Consider the following 21,270-nt stretch of genomic DNA (forward strand, 5'->3'; position numbering starts at 1 on the left):
GCACAGGGCATTCATCAGTAAGAAGAAAGAATGATTTGCTTGGCATCTGAATACTTTGTCCTTGCACAGGTGACATGTCTACTTTCGAATTGTTACTAGTTAGCAGTTTTTAAAAATCATATCAGCGTTTTGGTCTATAGTTAAAAAGCAGGGTTAAAATTTAAATCACATTATCACGTAAAAAGCACATTTACATATTTTCAAGTCTGTCCTAGCTTTTGTTTGCAACACTTCTGATGCTCTGCGACCTTTTGATATCTTCTCTACAATAAATCTGATACTTTTCACTAACAAGTCCTTTTTCTCCTTTTCATATTTTCTTACGGCTGCTGGCATGACGAGAGATCTTTTTTCTACATAAGTTGTTGCCTTGACTTCTTTCTGATATCAATACAAATGTAAATATTCGGGTGGTGTGAGTAAAACTGTTCATTGTAGTGCGAGGGAAACGATTCGGAGCCGTTGTGTGTTCTTTTACAGTCTAAAATGTATCAGATCTTACCTGTTAAATTTAAATAAAAGTTAAATTGGCTCAAAAGAAAAATGAATAATTGGCGCAAATAAAAACTTTATTTTGACGCAAATGAAAACATGGTATTTTCAGAATTGGCTCAAATGTCATACACCCTAATGTTCTCGTTATGCATATGGCTGAGCGACTTTATCCTCTGGGAGTTAAAAATCCGTCTATCAATCTGATACTAAATGCAAATAAATCAAAACGTTTTAGATGCCCAACATCTCTATTGTCAAATAAAATTCACGAGATGACATCTTTGATACGGCCAAGGGTATCCAAAACTCAAAAAGGAAAGAAAAATATTTTTATTTTTAGTTTTTGATACAATTATATGATATATTCATTAACTTAATTACTTATGAGTCAGTTAAAATCCTTTTAATAAAGATGTAAGTTCGTGCAATTTACAAATTTTGGTCCGTGCATCAAAAAAACTAAGATTTCATAAAGAAACTGAAATAATTTTATCATATACTCTATTATCTGCTAGCTTTATTATTCCAAATGTTACCAAAGATTTTCAGTATCTATTCAATTATTTATAACCACTGGACATTTCACCCTAAATATGCGATAATATATCCCTAGCTGTCGCTTAACATAATTCTCTTGCAGATGATCACTCAAAACAGAAAGGTTCTGATAAGCTAAACGTATAAAATATGTACTGTTTGGTGGTGCATGAAAGCTAAATGATGTGCCCTAAATCAAAACTATTGCGCAATCCAAACATTCTATAGAAAACACAAGTACAAGTAAATAAATGTATAAAAATTTGCAAATTTTCATTAAAGCATACGAAATCAGTCATAACATAAACATTTAAACAATAAATGAAATATGAAGTAAAACACAGTATTAACACAAATTCATCTTTGTCAATGTAATCTTTTCATACTTTTGTTGATCTTGTTCCCATAGTGATTGTGCATATAAAATAGGACACTTATCCACGTCCTCGCCTTCGTCCTTGGTCATTATCATCTGGAAAATATTTGTTATCTTATTTTTTTGTTATTTGATCTTGTTTATGCTTCTATCTGCTTTGTACTTAACCCAAGATACTGCTACTATTCTAAGATTGTTGTATTCTCTCTCTCTCGTTAGTAGATATATCATGTATATGTTTTACAAAGTTAATCTTGACTTGTATGATAGCCATGCAAAGAAAGAATTACTGTTTTAGATATATTTCTTTTCTTCCACTGTATAATAAAAATGCTGTCAGTAGTCTATGCGAAAATTATGTATGTGCATTCCATCAAACGAAAATTGTATATGTCGTATAAAATAGGGAGTAACGTTTTACTCTCTTTTTTTAAGACAAAATATACGTACAATACATACTTCAATGCGCACGGCGTATATCATAATTGAATGTTGATTTATGCATATATTTGAGTGAGTACTATTTCTCTTGTATAGAAAGTTGTATGTAACTTTTGTTAACTTCTTTCTGGATATTTTGAAGTGACTGTGTTATAAACTACTTTCGTAATTCGCCGTTTAAACGTTGTTCTTGTTCATTATTCGTACAACAAAATGAAGAGAACATTTCGCAATAAGCCGCATGTCTATTCTAAGTACTTTGTAAACCAATCATACGTTTTTTGTTTACAGTTTTAAAAAATTATATTTAATTGCGTCAATTTCTGAAACGTTAAAATCCGTTTAAAGCAGAAACGTAATAACAGTTAATTACCAGAATCCATCTGACCCATCATAAAACCTATTTGTTCCTCTATGGCACCAAGCTGATCACTCAAAGATGTAATAAGTTCAAAATTATTTCTTGGGTTGATTCGACTGTCGTCTTTGGGTAGCGCTTCAGTTGTCGAACTCGGAGCTTTGAACTGAGCTGCTCGAAGTTCTCCGACCATTTCCATTGCTTCGAGGTAATTTCTTTCTAAGTCCTTAACATTGTCCTTAAATTCTTCCTATCGAATAAAGATCGTTATTTTTGGTAAGTTTATGAACATTATGTCCACGTCGGAATTAAGATCGAAAGAGATTATCTTTAAAGGGTGATAACTGAGTTATTAACTCTTCATTTCTTGAATTTTTTGGTCAAGTTAAATACATGACTGTATTATCTATAAAAAAAAAAAGTAAACACTCCTGTTCCAAGTCAGGAGCCTCGGGCCTTTATTAGTCTTGTATGTTTTTTTAATTTTAGTTCATTTATATGTTTCGGAGTTTAGTGTGACGTCCATTTTTACTGAACTAGTACACATTTTTGTTTGGGGGCCAGCTGAAGTCCGCCTCCGGGTGTGGGATTTTCTCGCTGTCTCTTTGACACATTCCCCATTTCCATTCTCAATTTTACATACAATAAAAAACTTAAAATTAAAAATTATAATAGAAAGTGAGTCAAAATATTTTAGTCTATTTGATAATATATAAGTTAAGTTTCAACAATGTTGATTTAATTTCATATATATGAATGTAGTAATTAGATAAATATCAGCTATTAACGACATGGAATTTTTTACTATTACCTTTGAACTTTCTACGGTCTTCAGTCTTGTTTGTAGTTCATCAACTTTATTCATTACGCTCTCAAACTCTCTCAAGCATAACGGACAAACTAGAAAGATATAACTTCTGTTTAAAGTTGTTATATTTACATTTTAAATTCTGACTTTATATGTATACATATATATAGACACTGTTAGAAATAGAAAATACAAAATAATGTATAGACTAAGTGCTTTTTACATTTGTTTCAAAGAAAGAAAAAATATTTTCACATGCTTTGTTTCAAATATGAAAATTGAATTTAAGTACTAAATAAAGACAATCAAAATCTGATTATCTTTAAGTTTCAATAATCGCGCTTCTTCGATATACTTCCAAAAATATCGAACGATTTCAGTCCGGCGTAAATTGAATCAATTTTGATGGAGTTCAATATGTTTTCATACCACATGTTTGCAAATGAGGACATCTAGGATTTGTACTTAAAAATACACAACAGTAAACACAGTTTATGTTGAATTTTGGTATTTACTGGGATTTGCATTTCTATTCGTTTTTTAAGATAAATGCCCAAAATTTAAGACAAATTCTGAAAATTCAACTTTTGTTTTGGAAGGAACGTCTCTTCAAATTTATTTTAAAGAAATTCTTAAAATCGTTTAAAAGTCTATTCTTATATGAGTATATGATATCCAGTGCAGTTCTTGCGAACGGTGTTTCTGGAATGATCTTAATAAGGTAGCACCCCACTCGAGCCGAATATTGGAAATCCAAATACATCATAACCATTAAGAGAATAAAAAGTTTTACTATTTGATGTCATACGTTTTATCAACAACACTATTTGTATTCAAATTTTATTGGAAAATTGAAATACAAAAATTTACGACACAGACATTTTCTAAATTAGCTTGAAGCTGAATAAAGTGGCCATTTAAGGATTGGTTTGGAAAACATATTAGCATGTAATTTTCTTGAAATGACACTAATCAAGAAAGTCAGTTTTGCTATATGTTTTTGAGACTGGTAACTATCAATTAAATTTCCTTTTCTTGTAACTTATCAAACAAGTATCATGTTTATCATGTGTATCCCAGTGTATCCACCGCGGATAATGCAGTTAACTGGTACCCAGTGCACCATTACCTCCCTACAGAAGAACATACCTGTAAGCCAGTATTATATACGTCACACATGCAAGAATAAAGTATGATACAGAAAACTGCGTACAGGGTTGCAGCTAGGCCAATATGATGTGTACTCAATGCCGGAGGAGAAAGTCAAATGGCAGGGGGTATGGGGGCCACTTAAGGCCCCCAGAAGCTCTGGGAATAAATGGTGCAAAATCCTGCATTCTCGCAATTTCCTGGGACTAAGTCAACTTTTGAAGAAAAAAAAATTGAAAAAAAATATTAATTAGAGAAAAACAAACAAGTACTGTTGGCTTAGGAATTTGGATTTTCTAATGTGTAGTGGGTTGAGCTTGATTAAATCAAATTAAAAATAATATTCTTTGCTAGTTAGTTAAGGTTAAAAGGGTGGCACTTGCAGGGAAAAAATGTTAAATACAAAGAAGGAATAACAATTTCACGGTGAACGTGAAATAATTTCGTCCATGAACATATAACATGATAAAAAAAAATAACGAACGCATATCATAGGTTGGAAACCTTTAACTGACAAGTATATAATATATACGTTTGAAGTCTCGAAATCTATAAGGAAAATCATCAAAGTATTTCCGATTTCTTTTTATTAACTTCCAAAATGACAGTGTTTTAATTTTACAAAGCACGGAAAAAAGCACTTTAAATCTCGAAGCATGGAAAATAAGCACTTTTAATCTCGAAGCACATATAAGTAAGTTTGGGAAACACTTTGAACGAGACACCGTCTTGCACAACCGAACGTTAACATAAAAAAGTAAAAACACGTTGATCGTCAATTAAAATTAAAAAAACGGCAAATACGATGCACGAAAATTACCCTTTACCATCCCCGTTAAACTTAAGTCTGACTGGACTGTTTAAAAAATCTGTTATGACAACGTATCATCGTATGTTTTTAAGACTATCCATACCTCACAGGAAAATCATGAGAATGAACCGTTGTCCCCGGTCTCTTTAGAACGTCATTATTTATTTCGTCAGTTATTTTGAAATCTTCAGAAAAGACGTCAGGACTGGGTAAGGAGGCATAGAATTGTTTCCTGACACCTCGAGGACCATTTTAATTGTTTGATGCTGGTTCCGTAAATGAAAAGTAATTCCAGGAATGAAATATAGCTACAAAGTGATTATTAACATGTTTGTATAACAGTTTTTAATTTAATTTATTACTTTAGTTTTATTCTTACTAGATTTACCATATTTTTATTTTTGTAAAATTTCGATGTGTACGCAACTGCGTTTTTACGTGTACGGGTTGCTACGCGCCTGGCGTACCACAGGCACGTGTCTCTGAATTTATTTTACCTATATACCTTACATAACATATAAAGGTAAAGTTTTTAAGAGACAAGTGCCTGTGTTATATTTAAATAAATAAGTATTTTTTTTCAGAGACAAGTAACTGTGCTGCGTTCCTGTCAAAGTGGCCAGCTGACAAAAATTATCAGATTCATATAGTGATATACCGAGAGTGAAAAGGGTAAACGAATTGAAACTACATGTACTTACATTCGCATTCTCTATCGTTTATAGGTCTAAATCCATCGTAACAACTACAAGAGTAACCACCAACAGTGTTGTTACATAATTGTTGACAATTGTGGTTCCCAGTATCACATTCATTCACGTCTGTAAGAAATAATAGTAACTACCCTTATGGCAAACAGAAAACATGGATATAAAAGTTCCTCAGTTAGTCATTTTGGGATGCTGTTTTTCCCCAGTTTTGGGACAAAATCGAGAATTACATGGACCTATACTTTTAAGGAGGAGACAACTGATGATGTTTACAGGGGATATTGTGTGTTTTTGTCATCAATGGTTCCAATAAAACAACGCAATACAACCATAAAGATAGTTATATTTTTTGTCTTGCTGTAAAGTGGGATTTCTTTGATGCCTCGTTGAAGGAATTGTCTGGAACTTTCGACCGTGTGGTATGTATAATTATGTTTACTAATTGTTTTTTTCAAAGCATTTCATGAAATTGTTGTCTCATGTATATTAACCAAATATCCTTTATCCCCCCCCCCCCCCCAAAAAAAAAAAAAGGTAAACATAGATTTAACTATAGATCAATATGAGGGTAGGTTGAAAAGGAAATGATTGACCTACAAAAAAAATAGGATCACAAGTTCTTTGAGAAAGTAACAATGTTCATGCTATACTTGTATCATCTGGCCAGCAATTCAAACCGGTGTCTTGTATATGATGTAAATCATATAAGAAAAGCAGAGCAACTGATGATGACATTTTTCAATGAAGCGTTCCTTTTCGTACAATTTCTTGAAATTGTTGTCCCATGTCATCTATCATCTTAGACTTACCAATATGGAGTAAGAGAATGCTCTTATGAACTCATTACGACTCTTTAGGGCTCAGCTGAAGCCCGCCTCTGGGTGCGGGATTTTCTCGCTGAGTTGAAAATTGAAGACCCTTTGGTGGCCTTGGGCTGTTTTCTGCTCTTTGGTCGGGTTGTTGTCTCTAAGACGCATTCCCCGTTTTCATTCTCTATTTTATCTTCAGTATTGATAATAACTTAATTTGGAAAAGGTTATTTAAAAAGTTGAAAGAAGACATATTTTTCTAGTAAAATTGATAGATGCATTTTACAGTTCAAGTGAAAATTTGAAGTGAAGTGATTAAAATGTATTGATTTTAACAATAGTAATGAATTCAAAGATGTTTTAAGTGTAAACAATTTCAAGTGATGTGGAGAGAAATCTTCGAAAAAGAAATTCTGATGAATGCAATTAACTACCATCCTTGTTTTCTTTCTTACCTAGTTCACACAAAGGGCCTGTAAAGTTGTGTGGACATGCGCAGTAATCTGGTCCTCTACACGAGCCTCCATTTAAGCATTCACTTTTACACACAGCTGAAAAATATGCAGTTTTTATTTATAATGATACTATTCCTAAATGAAATCTTTTCGGAAGTGCAGTTACCGATATTTGAGTGTTAGATATCAGTAGATTGAGTGCTTTTAGAGAACCGATGTCAGTGGCTGTATTCAACTATTTTCTTTAGATCTCAAGCCTCATTCTTTTGACAAAAGACTCATAAAAGAATGTTCAATAAAAACAAGTACAGTTAAAATCACTTCCTTCTATAAAACCGGTATAATCAAATACAAAAAAACCAGTTCAACCAAAACAACAATAAATATCCCCATATCAAAGAATTATCTCAGTTAATGGAAGCAGTCTAGCTTGTCAAAGTCAGGAACCTCGTCAGTGCTTGTTATTTCTTATATCTTTCATTTTATTTTTTATTATTTAAAAGAATGTGGTAGTAATGACAGAGCCATAGAAATTTCTGTTAAGCTATTCACATTTGTCTTCCAGACTCAAATGATTAATAGCTTGAAATATTGAAGTATAAGCACTTGTTTATTTTTCAAGAACGTATGTTGACCTCTAGAAGTCTATTGACTTTTTTATGTTGTAGGGTTCCTGTCTTCTTGACGTTTGCCTCACATCGCCTTCTGTTAATTTTTTAAGATTTTAGGTTCTGATGAGTTTACACTGTAGCTATATATACATTATTTGTTTATAAGGAAACAAATAAAAAAAAAACAGAAATGTAAATATTTACAAGACTATAGAATACAAAAACAATTATTCTGGCTATCAACACATTGAATGATGAAGTGGTATTTATATCATAGGTGTCAACTTTCAAGAGATGACTGCAGAGGCCTTACAATTTGGAAATGTCCCTTTGAAGAACCACGTGCTAAAAGGAAGGTAAAATTCACAGTTTGGTAATGAACGAATGTTAATTGCAAGAATTATCTAAATAACAAATTTCAAGATATCAATTTACTTGATGCACCATGTGCGTTATTTTATTTTTTTACCTCATCAGTGGTACGAAATCGTACGTTGAAGAGCAAAAATATAAATCAAATCAAATCAAATCAAATATTTTATTATTCCAATCACGGTCCCACAGGGGGCATTTACAATTAACAATTATGATAGTATAAGCAACAAACATGAGACATTGTACAGTATATATAGCAATAATATCAAAATCAGCACAAGAACACATATACATCGGAAGGATAACATCAAAATCTCTCAATTGAAAACATTCAAATTTACATAAAGTTCTCAAGGTTCAATATCAAAGAGTAAGCAGGCTAGAACGTAAAAACCACTGAAACCCTTGTAGACTTGCAGTTCACCAGCAGCCATCATAGACGCAGCGATGTAAATTTGATGTACATACAATATGCGCATTTTGAAATTTATTTCTCATCAGTGACGCTTTAAGCCAAATATATCTCAAACTTTTTTTTTTAAATAAACTGCAAACATAATAAGATTTAATATCACAGAAATCAACGCAAGTTGTGTTTTATTGCATGCTTCTCTCTCAGCAGAAATTGCCCCTAATTGGAGACCTCCCACTTTGAAAAATGAAAAGTGATACCAACATTTTTTTGATAGCAATCGATCAATGCATTTTTTTGTAATTGTTGAGACTAAACACAGGAATAAAAAATAGATATTTTACAAAAATCATTATACTCGTTTTTTAGAACGGTTACAATCCTTGTCAGTGCCAAATAACTGGCTCTTGTTTGGTTTTATAATCAATAGGAAGATATTCATAGATATCAAGATTTTCTTATAAAGGTATCATGTATTTGTTTCAAAATCCTTGTCAGCGTCAAATTATTATTTCTTGCGCTTGTTTGCTTACATATTAATAGGAAGATACTAATAGATACCAAGATACTTTAAATTAATGAAATCTCCGTTTCTTTTTGTCAATAAAACATAACTTAACTTACGCTTCATGCATTGTTCATCATTTGGTTCAAAATTGGTCCAGCCTGGACAGCATTTTCTCACAGCATCATGGACAACTTGACGATAGAACACGGTTCGTACAGCTACTTTGTAAACAACTCGACTACAAAGTAAAATGCTGAATCAATGACACACTCGAACCAGATTGTTTGTCTTGAAAAGGGAGTTAAGCTTAACCAAGTAACTGATATTTTGATAAGAAAATATCACTCAGTGCTCGATTTCGATGGAGTTCGTTTGGGTGAGGTTCGGTTTGCGCAGTCTTAAATTAGTGTTCTATGTAGTTTTATGTTGACTTGCTTGTTCTTTCGTCGTTTTTCGTTTAAAACATAGTTTTGTCTTGTTTTTCTTCCACTTTTGAACTTTGATAGTACCTTTTGTATCTTGCGCCCCTTTTTGAACGTATCAATTGATTATTTTTTAAACATGTAAACATTAAAGCTGAAAACGTATTATATGATTCCCGTGCGCAAATCACGTGTTTCTGAAGTAATGTTTATCAGGAGCGGTCGAGACCAAAATGTAGGAAAACTAAACATATCAATTGTTGGGTATCACAGAAACCAAAAGGACTAATTTACATGATACCCCAAATCGTCTAAGCTAACTTTGCCCTTCCGCAGTACCCGAGATCTCCCCCTGTTTTTCGGTGGGGTTCCTGTTGCTCAGTCTTTGGTTTTCTATGTTGTGTTTTGTGTACTGTTGTTTGTCTTTTTCTTTTTTAGCTATATGGCGTTGTCAGTTTATTTTTCGATTTATGAGTTTGAATATCCCTTTGGTATCCTTCGCCTCTCTTTACCTAATGGAGTTTCGAACTTAGCTTTAGTACAGTTTAATCATTTTATGAACTGGAAATATTCCCATGAAAATTATCATTTTTCTTACTTTTTTTCTTATATTCGACATTTATATACACTAACTATATTACGTATTGCACAAGAATATTCACAAACATCAAAATTATCATTTAAATCAAGCCGATACAAAAGTATTGTCATTTGGTCAGAATAAAAGCATTGATAACCTGGCAACATACTACAATAAACGGTGGTATTACTAGAGTTGAAATTCGGTACAGGATTGTAATTATTTTGCAGCCTGGTACTGAAATTTGAATACGTATTATTTATTGATTATTTAAACTCCAGTATTGTGTTTACTTGTATCAATGCATGTTATTGCAATCCTAACACACACTTGTTTTACATAACTCTTATAAAAATATTTTTTCAGATGGAATTTGATTAACCTTCAAACATTTAGAATGCAAAATATTTCTACATTTTCAAATATCTTAAGTGAAGAAACAATTTTCTCAATTCATTGATAATTGGGTAAATTGTAGTATGTAGCAGATCTAATTATCGTGTTTCTTCCTCGATTATTGAAAAATTACAAACGTGACAAAAAAGACCAATATTCGAAGGACACACAACACCATGAAAAACAGAAAAAGGACGACAGGAAAACAACGGTCGATTGAGAGCTTTACACAATTTAGAAATTTAGAAGGTTCCAACTTCCTCAGGCAAAGTTTATATTAGAAGGACTGTTTATGCCCCACCTACGATAGTAGAGGGGCATTATGTTTTTCGGTCTGTGCGTCCGTTCGCTCGTTCGTTCGTTCATCCGTTCGTCCGTCCGTTCGATCGTCTGTCCCGCTTCAGGTTAAAGTTTTTGGTCTTTCTAATTTTAATGCTAAATGAGAGTTTTGACCCCAATTTCAAGGTCCACTGAACATAGAAAATGATAGTGCGAGTGGGTCATCCGTGAACTATAGACACATTCTTGTTTTGTTATCCTTTAGGTCTTTTTGGTAATACAGCTCTCGACAGGTGCCACATGTGGAGCAGGATCTGCTTACCCTTCAGCAGCACCTGAGATCACCCCCGTTTTTTGGTGGGGTTCGTGTTTTTTATGTTGTGTTTTGTGTACTGTTGTTTGTCTTTTTGGTCTTTTCCCTTTTTTCCTGCCATGGCTTTGTCAGTTTAATTTCGACTTGAGTTTGAATGCCCATTTGGTATCTTTCGCCTCTCTTTTATGTATTCTAGTGATGGCTTTTAAAATTTTGGTTTTATGCGTTCCCAATAAAGTTTTATGCGTTCCCAATCCAGGAAGCGTTTCGGATGCTCAAAAAAAAAATTAAAAAAAAAACAACAACACAGTTGTTTTCATTAATATACTGTGTCTGTACGGATATTTGTCTACAGTAACTGAAAAAGACTGTTCGAGTGACCTCTAGATGACTATTGTTTTGTCGATTAGGTAACTGTTTAGTAACGTTTACAATTCTTATCGTGTCGTTTATTTCCAGAAATATTTATACCGAACTATTTGGATTGAGCTACAAGAACGAGTTAAACAGGCAAATTTATCTTACAACCAACGTAATGAATAACTCACAAAAACGATGATGCAAAACCTCTTATTTGTAAAAAACGGAGAAATATAAAGATGTTAAAACCAAAGTGTATTTCTGGATCCGACAAGAGTTAAAAAAATCTACTTTTCAAATTCTGATCGTCTTTCTGAACAGCCGTTGTAGATAGACCAAAGATAATTTCATAAAATACTTCTGATGAATCATACGAATGTCAGAAAATTTCAAGATTTTTTTTAATTTGGATTGATAGTTTAATATTTGTTAAACCATATAATGATAAGAATGCCATGATAGAAATATACACAAATGTTATTACTTCTCAACACGGTAAGATGAAGTCAAGTATGTTGCATGAAGAAAAATCCATCTTATTTAAACATAAATGACATTTTTTCCAAAAAAACATGTTTCTTGCATCAGACTTGAAATTGTTTTAACAGACGCCCATCGAGGTAAATTTAGTTTTAAAAAAAAGTTAAAATTTCTTTTCCTGAACAGGATCATGTCTACAATTAAGTCCCGCATAAAGTGAAAATGTCTTGTGTCCACATATATATGCGTTCTTGAGATTACAAACATTGTCGCATAATTAAAATGACAGTTGTTTTCCATTCGTTTGATGTGTTTGAGCTTTTAATTTTGCCATTTGATAAGGGACTTTCCGTTTTTGGTTTTCCTTGGAGTTCGGTATTTTTGTTATTTTACTTTTTATAAATTTCGTACGTCCGAAGCGCCTATCTGGATTTACCTTAATCAGCAACCCTCAAATATATAAACATGGACAGTCGGGGATATATACTGAAAATTCAGAAATTATTGCGTGCATTTATTATTGCGATTTTTGAAGAATGGACATAAATGCGAGATATATTATTGCGATTTCAGGAAAAGCTGCATACAGATATATGCATCAGATATCAGAATGAGGGTCCTTATTATTGCGATACTCACACAGTCGCATTATTCGCATTAATAAAAACCTCGCAATAATTTCTGAATTTATAGTTTAACAACTGTTCAGTCAGGGTTGAATTAAGCACTGAGACTGACATCACACTAAATATGTTTGACAAACGCAGTCAAGAATTAAGTGCCGCTATCACATTAGTGTGTCACAAAATCACATTAGTGTGACACAAAATATCGTTGACTTTTATCCCTTTATCCCTTAAGTATCAACAAATCATGATTTGTTTTACACAAATGTTCAAATAAGAGAAACAGTAATTAAAGGATGTTCAAAAGTCCTGAATACATTTTGGAACCAATAACATTTTCGTCATTTACATATTTCCGATTCCTTTATAGGGATTTACTGTGATATAATTTTACAGTCTTTACCAATGAATATTGTAAAGAGTTCCGAATGCAAAGTAGGTTGTGCACATATGAAACCACATATATACATGATATAAGAGGGGGAGCTCTAAAGACATTACAATAAACATTGTAACATATTATGTGGGAGGTTTTCGCGCTTACAAACATGTTAAACCAGCAACATTCTTCATGTGTCTGTCAGAAGCCTGTATTTCAGTTTTTGTCGTTGGGCCGTGTCTGTATTATTTGTTTTAACCTAAAGTTGCTACATTTTTGTCAAATTCCATCGCAGAAATTGTCACAAAGAGATATTTCTGTGCATATCACGGCGGTGATGAATTATGAACGAAATTCATCTGATGGAAGAAAATACATGAAAAATACGAAATCTAGCAACCGATCAAAATTAAAGATGCGAATATATGAGGTATAATCGCTTCTCTGGACGTCTCTAATTGAGAATTCTTGATTTCTCACGTTCGAAGAGTTATGCAGAGAAGCGACATAGCTTATAAATACATAGATTATACCAAGGGTAAATATTGACGCAAGTATAATGCTTGACAACGGATCATAGTTCAAACTGGGTTATCCCCCTTATACCGGAAAAAAATCTCATCTTAAAAATAATCAAAATATATAATTTTTCCGAAGAAACTTTTGAAGTACAAAAAAAAAAACAATGACCTATAGTAGGTTTCTCACAGTTCTCAAAAGCGTTTTGTGGTAACTCGTATTTCATAGATTTATCGTGGTTTGTTGTTTTCTGTAAAATAATGCAAAATTATAAATCTCTGATATTCAGTAACTCATTCATATCTTTAATTACATTAACGGTACCTATTTTACTAAGCCAGGTTCGCATTTCGACAAAAAAAAGTTTCCTCAGTGATACTCGAGGCTAAAATATTTGTGAAAAAAACCTTTTACAAACGTTGAGATTGGACCATTCCATTTAATATCTGAAAAAGGCGGTGTATGTTTTTATCTGAGAGGGGTATCAAAAGTAATTTCTCAGGGGTACCGATTGGCTCATAATATATCTGAGAGGTACCCCTTTATTTTTTCTGAGGGGTCTTTTTATGTCTAAATATGTAAAAATGAGGGGTTGATGGCACGATTTGGCATCTGAGGGGTTTAATGCCAAGCATTTGAGGGATTGAAATTTGCCTGAAAATGTTCTTAAGGGGGTCTTTGACAAAGTAACCATCCGACCCACATTCAGAAATTAAATTGATTGGCCCATTGTATACCAGAAAAGTACTAAAAGTATAACCAAACTCGGACATGAAATCATAGATTTGCATGAGGGAGATATATTCCTGAATTCTTTCATATATTTCATAACAGGAAATATCCGTATTTCATTTCATTACCAAAACACTGAGCTAATGGGCTATTGATACCCTCCATGACTAGCGATTTTATTTCTGAAAATTTCCACTTAATGCGAAGTACAAACTTACGAAATAATGTATGAATTTAATTTCTAAATCGCCAGTAACGGAACTTGTACACAATTTTGTGACCTATTATAGACACTCACCCTACTTAGTTAAATAGTAAATTGAGAGTTTATAAGTGTATTATTCCATTCTAATTGGAAATCGTGATGTTATGTTATGTATACTATATAGAAGGACCATTAAAATGCACTCCTAAACCGTATTCATGAACTTAAAATTTTAATATCGTGAAACAACACCTGTTTTTATTAAGTGCATGTCATAAGTAAAATATGAAAAAAAAAAATATATTTTCGGTGTTTCTTCGCAAATGCAGTGTTAATATCGTTTCTATCTGAAACAGATTTTGGATTAATTTTTATTTCAACATTTGTCAGAAGAATTTTACTTATCTCAATCGGAATTTTTATTTATTTTTAATTTACTTGCATCTTTTGAAATACGAGTAGTATTCGATTGTTTTTTAAGAGTGTCTTTCACATCTTTTGCGCAAATATTCAACTATTTCAAACATCATGTAGCGCTCAAACTATGAGAATAGAGTAACAACATGTACAGTACGTACAAAACACCATTTTGTCTTTTATAATTTCATGCTTGTTAGGTGCTTGTTTTCACAGCATCGGGTTTTCATATTCACATTCGTCTTAAGATGTGTTATATTACGTTCGATTTTACATATGTTGTATAAAATTTCCTGTATTTTTTATATTTTGCTTTTTGTTTTTGTTTTATAAATTCAGGCTTTGAATACTTTAAGAAAAATATTCAATTTAATGAAGCTAGTTAGTCTAGAAAAACTTAGCAATTACCATCCATTTTCAACCACCAATTAAGAGTATTCTACTCTTGTTAACGATGATTTTCTTCTGACTTAATAGAAAACTATCTACTTCATTTTAGACAAAGTCTAGAAGACCAATTCAACAAAATTGGATGCTAATTTATGGATATTCTTTTTGTGGAAAAACTTCGTTTGGTAAAAACAATGTTGAAAGCTGTCTGAAGTTATAAAAGACTGTCAAACTCTGAAAAACGTGTAATTACTTCCACGTAATAGCATAACTCATAACATAAATTTTAATTTGGATTACCTTGAGTTACCACACTTCTCCCCATTGCATGGTACAATGAATGGTCTAATGTAAGTTTGTGGTGATGGAACTACTTGAGATGAAGCACGTGAAATTGGACAAACCCTTCTCCTGAAATATTTAAAAACTTAAACATTATAGTTTGATAAAAAGCTAATGTAGTATTTAATACAATGTTTTTTTATTCTATTCTTATCTAATTTATACCACTAATTTGCACGTAGTTTTTGGAATAGAGCTTCTTTGTACTCTAATTCAATTTGCATCCCCATAGGATTTTACTAACAGTGTCTTTATGTGATATTATTGAAGATGAATCGGGAAAACAAGAGACAAATTCAAACTACAGTTACTCTTGATGTATATTTTATTATTTTTTTTAATTTTCGGGTTTTTTTTTTACCTGCTACACGATGATTATAGAGTAAAATGCTGTTTCTATACAGATTTTTATTGCACCTTATTTAATTTACCCTTTATAATTTCATTGACCGAAATTCGGTTTTTGGTGGTCTGCAACTTCGTATTTAATTTTTTGCCTTCGAACTACTTTGATTCGAGCGTCACTGATGAGTCTTATGTAGACGAAACGCGCCTGGCGCTCAAAATTATAAGCCTGGTATCTTTGATGAGTTTTGTCATATCTCAATGATTTTTGTCGTTTAAGGATTTATGTGTTGATGACAGATCTTTTATAGTCTGCTGAACATATTCTCAACTTTTCCAGACTCATGACGATGTAAAGATTTTATACAAATTTTGATACTCCCAAATCGGAAGAAAGCCCGATCGCAAGAAATTCCAAACAGAGTGACAGTCACACAAGGTTCGTCGACAGAACGCACTACCCGTCACATTAAACAAGTTACGCCCAGTAGTTGGTGTCACCAATAATGATGCCATATTGGCATGATGGACATGTAGGGTGTATAACAGAGTTCGTTGTAAAAAGTAAGCAGATAGATACTATACTGTCTCTGAAACTCTGTATCGATCAATCAATTCCGATTGTGACCACAGAACCAATGAAGCACATGTAAATATTCCAGTCGTGTATATGTTACAGTGAACTTGTATAATCAGGGATTATGTAGAATCCCTGATTTTTCAAGGATTTTGCATAATCACTAAAATCATTAGTGATAATCTATAATCCCTGAAAATGACCAGTGATTTTACATAATCACTGAAAATTTTAAGAATTATTCTACAAATTCCCTGGAGGAGGCTATATGATACCGATTCCGCATGCTCATTGTGGAAAGGGAGACCCCAAGAATATAATCATCAACATCAATTTCAAAAAGAACATTTATATGAGATGAATTTGTAAAAAAGATAATTCACTTGTTTTCCATCCTAATAAAGTTGTCATATTTATTATGTTTATGTTATTATTTTCACAATAAGATATTGCTTACACTAAAAGAAGATTTTGATATGATTCAGACCATTTTTGTAGACTCATCCTAAATTTCAAGTTTAAAATGGATATATGAGATGAAAAAAAAATTGAGTGAAAATACATACCAGTATATCTAAAAAGTGAATTTAAAGAAATTTGCTAGATGTAAAATAAAAAAGATTCTTAATAAAATAACTTTCCATTAAACAATAAATTAGTGTTATCAGGATCATAAAAAAAGATTACGCGTATACTGTACAAAAATACGAATCAGTGAAACATTATATGTAAGTTTGTATTTTTGTTTTAATGATAGCTTCAACCACAAGTTAATCTAAACCGTAGACTTCAAACGTGATAGACTTAGTCATCACATTATCCTGCGGGAAAGAATTTTCCCAACAGCATTTAAACTTTAATGACAGGAATATAAAAACTCATTAAAAAGATGCCAGGATTATAATTTGGTACACCAGACGCGCGTTTCGTCTATATTAGATTCTCCAGTGGCACTCGAAACAAAACAGTTGGAAAGTCAAATAATATACAAAGTTGAAGAGCATAAAAAAAACGGAATATCGGAAAAGTTGAGCCAAATACGGCTAAGACAATTTATATGTGGGTCTAGAAAGCCTACGTGTTTTGAAAAGGAGAAGGTCCGGTAAGGGTTAATTTCGGGCTAAAATTCGAAGTACATCTGATGAAAGATTTTTGACATTTTTTAAACACTTAAGTGTCTACTTCAGTCGATTCAATTAGTTTCTGTTAAAGATTTGAACTGATTTGGTTATCAAAGACGCTCAAATTCGACCTAAATATGAAAAATCTATCAAATATGCCATAAAACGTCACTTTTCAGATGGTTTTTGTCTAAAATGGAAGTGGCCGCATTCGTGTTCAGTCTCAAAATTTAGATATGTTAGATATTATCATTAAATACAATATATATTTAAATATTAAGATTGAACACAAATGCGGCCACTTCCAGTTTAGACAAAAACCGTCTTAGAATAAGCACAAATGCTAAAATTGTGAAGATTTCAGTATTTTTGTACGAAATAATGATGCTAGTACCTGATGCATGTCGATTGTATTGTCAAAAAAGCCAATATTTATGTAACAAAAGTATTCTACTTTCCAATGAATAGCTAAAAGTTTACATTTTCAACAACTTTGTAAAAACGCTATATTTTGGGGCCAAAAAGGGGTCTTACCGGGCCTACTCCTTTGAAAATTTTATAAATAGTAAATTTACATATAAATATTAAATCAATACATACCCTGGTTTTATTAAAGATGTTGTAACATCTAACCATATCATTAACAAAATTATGACAAATTCATTTAGTTGTTGAAAAATCTGCATTCTGGCTTCGTAACGTGTATATAAAATTGCATGAAATTCTTATAAATCCTTCTGTAAGACAAAACTATCAGTCGTCTAGAATCCTTTTTCTTATCAAAAACACTTAATTTCTGACATTTCTTTACATTTGTCAGACACTAACATTTTTTTCTTTATCACTTGTATAACCTTCTATTCCTGTTGCTCTGTTATATGAAATATTATTCAGCAATACTATTTCAAAATGAAATTATAGAATTTATGATAAAACACTGTAGTGTATACGGATATATTACATCATTAATTCGATTAACACTCAGTACCTCATAGCTTCTGACAAATAGAAAGTGATCATGTTACCACTTAGTTTTAATTTCATTTTATCTTAAACGAAAACAGTAGGCAATATGCTTTAAGGAGATAAAATGTACATAGTTAATAATCAGTAGAATGGTACCTTTGTTAGCAATCTGGATTTTCGAAAAATAAAATCATTCCCATTTCATAAAAAATTACCTTTCAGGAGTAAAATGTAAATTAGTAGTAATATAGTAAAGCAGATGTATAAAAAAAAACTATCAACTAATGGATAAGTGAAAATGACGTCATATTTTCTGGCATTTATAGGAATTTACCTTCGAAAAGGGTGGGCTAAGCCATGTCTTGTGATGCTCTTTTACCCTCTGAGTTGCTCAACAGAAGAAGATTACAAAAGAAGAACAGAAGAAATAAAAACGCACCTGCGAAAACGGGGATATAATAATTCGTCAACCGAAGATCAATTGAAAAAAGTCGACATGTTAAACCGGGACGAACTATTACAGTATAAAACAAAGAAAGAAAACAACAGAGTACCTTTAGTAACTACTTATTCCAAAGCGCTTCCAAATATACATTCAATTCTCAGAAAACATTTAAAATTCTACATCAATCTAACAGACTTAAGAAAATATTCCCCGATCCGCCTATCGTAGCGATAAACGCGACAACAATACAAAAGACATCTTAGTGCACAAGAAGCATAATTTATTATTATATAAACAGAGTAATGGCTGTGGACCATAAGGGAACAATTGCGCATTATGTTCACACATTAATGAAACAAAAGTATTCTGTGATAACACGGGAAAAGAATATAATATTCAGGGACAAATAGACTGTAAAACTGTGGGTGTAGTGTATGCGAAAAACTTCATTCAACATAACCATTCGATAAAAAATCTAAAAGTAACTGCAATAGAAAAAGTGTTTGGCACAGAAATTTACCGAAAAACTAAAGAAGCCTTTTGGATAAAAAAATTAAAAACTTTAGAACCTGATTGACTCAACACTACGTACGAACGATAGTAAAAATATTCATAACCCAAAAGAGAAAAAAACGCGGCAAATGAACGTCATAGTAGTAATTGTAACGTAATGTATCCAAGCGATATAATTGTTGTTTCAATGTTGTAATTTATTCCAATGAAGAAGGCCGTAATGGCCGAAACGTATGGAAAAATTGTGTTATAGCTTTTATTATATATTCAATCAGAGACTTTATGTATATATATATATATATATATATATATATTATATTAAATGACTGAATAATAGCCAACGATAAATCTTACGGGGCGATGGATCATATAAATATAATACAGTACACTACAAAATATAATATATAACCAGTCTAATAGGGTACAACATTGGTGATGTTGTACCCTTTTAGACTGGTTATATATATATATATATTTATTATATGGCTTAGTAGTAAATACAGATAAATTGTATGTGTAATACAGTCATTGGCAAGCGTGCTGTATCAGCCACCCGTGATGATATCGATATCAGCACGGTTGCAAAGGCTTTATCACACCTTTAATCTGCATGACGTCATGTCATCGATTGCAGTCACTGTTGCAAAGGCTTTATCAAACCCCTAACCTGTATGACGTCATGTCAAACCTCTAACTGTATGACGTCATTTCAAATCCCCTTATATGTATGACGTCATGTCACATAAAAAACATTTACGTGAGGTACATGTATATAATAAAGTGTATATGATATGGCTTTTTCAATATCACACACCGTATCAACTCTCAACCAATATAATCCCTCAAGCAGAGCTCTTGGGATGATATTGGTGTCTCGGGTTGATACGGATGTGATATTGAAAAAGCCGTATGATATTCTCTATATATTATATATATGCAAATATGCAAATATGAAAATATACCTCGACTATACTAGTAAATGTATTTTCAACTGAAACGATTGTTTTGATATGAGCTCGTCGGAAGTAAAAAAATCTAGAATGGATAAGCGGGACTTTTCCAGTCTTTCGAGCACTTTCCAGAATATGAACAGTGATACTTTGGATTTATTTACGACACTTTCCCTTTGTCTCCATGATTAGTCCTTTTCTATATGTTCCGTAGATGTTTCCATTAGCTGAAGAAGTGTACCGGTATACTTAATTACTTGAAAATAGACAACTTATTATAACTGGACTGCCTGCAAGGAAATTCTCTTCATTTTACTCTGGAAAATATCTGGAAAAACTTTAACCATTTAAAATTATCGAGTACAGCATTTAAAATTATATTTGATATTTTTGGGGTCTTTTTGTAAATAAATCAATCATTGTATCAATGAAAAAATATCGAAAAGTAAACAGAGACAGTATTGTAAGACTAAATGAAGACACAGTGTCTCTTCAGTGGAGAATAATATCCTAAACAGATTTGGCGGAAAAAACATTCCGACAGTGTTATTCTACTGGTCATTCAGTGTTGGAAATCAAATGTTGGACAATACACCTACAAGTGTACGCTTATCACAGTTTGTAGGATGCAGGAGCATAAAAGACCTTAAAAGTTTTAAGAATGCTATGCATCTTTAATCTTTAATTACTACTTATCAGTACACCTGCAACAAGTATTCGAATTATCATGCTTTGATGAATGATGTGTCTAATCTCTTTTATCTCATATATTTCTTGTAAATGAATCTTGGCCGATTAAGCAACAGTGTTGATTTAATTGCTCTACTTAATTGGACGACGCTATACAAGTGTATATAAATTTGTCTAAAACATTAATTCTAAAACTTTAATGCCATGTTATAATACAAAACAAAATGGTTTTTAAATTACAAAACTCCACACAAATCTATGGAACATTATTGCGGTTCTTTTTTTTCATAAAACAACTTATTCTTTTTATTACCGGTGATATTCAAAATAACGCAAAGCAAAAAAAAACAAAAAAAAAAACGAAAAAG

General features: G+C 32.1%; 1 protein-coding gene across 1 annotated transcript; it reads right to left on the reverse strand.

The window, feature by feature from the left end:
• Positions 1-551: 551 nt before the first annotated feature.
• LOC127730000 (epidermal growth factor-like protein 7) lies at positions 552-18,346 on the reverse strand. Its single transcript, XM_052238005.1, has 8 exons — positions 17,939-18,346; positions 15,254-15,364; positions 8,972-9,093; positions 6,950-7,045; positions 5,677-5,796; positions 3,019-3,107; positions 2,223-2,457; positions 552-1,504 (listed from the first exon to the last, which is right to left on the reverse strand). Exons 1-8 carry the CDS (start codon positions 18,022-18,024, stop codon positions 1,467-1,469), a joined length of 897 nt encoding a protein of 298 aa, XP_052093965.1. The 5' UTR covers positions 18,025-18,346; the 3' UTR covers positions 552-1,466.
• Positions 18,347-21,270: the final 2,924 nt, after the last annotated feature.

This window comes from Mytilus californianus, unplaced genomic scaffold, assembly GCF_021869535.1.
Source record: "Mytilus californianus isolate M0D057914Y unplaced genomic scaffold, xbMytCali1.0.p SCAF_2, whole genome shotgun sequence".
Lineage (NCBI taxonomy): Eukaryota > Metazoa > Mollusca > Bivalvia > Mytilida > Mytilidae > Mytilus > Mytilus californianus.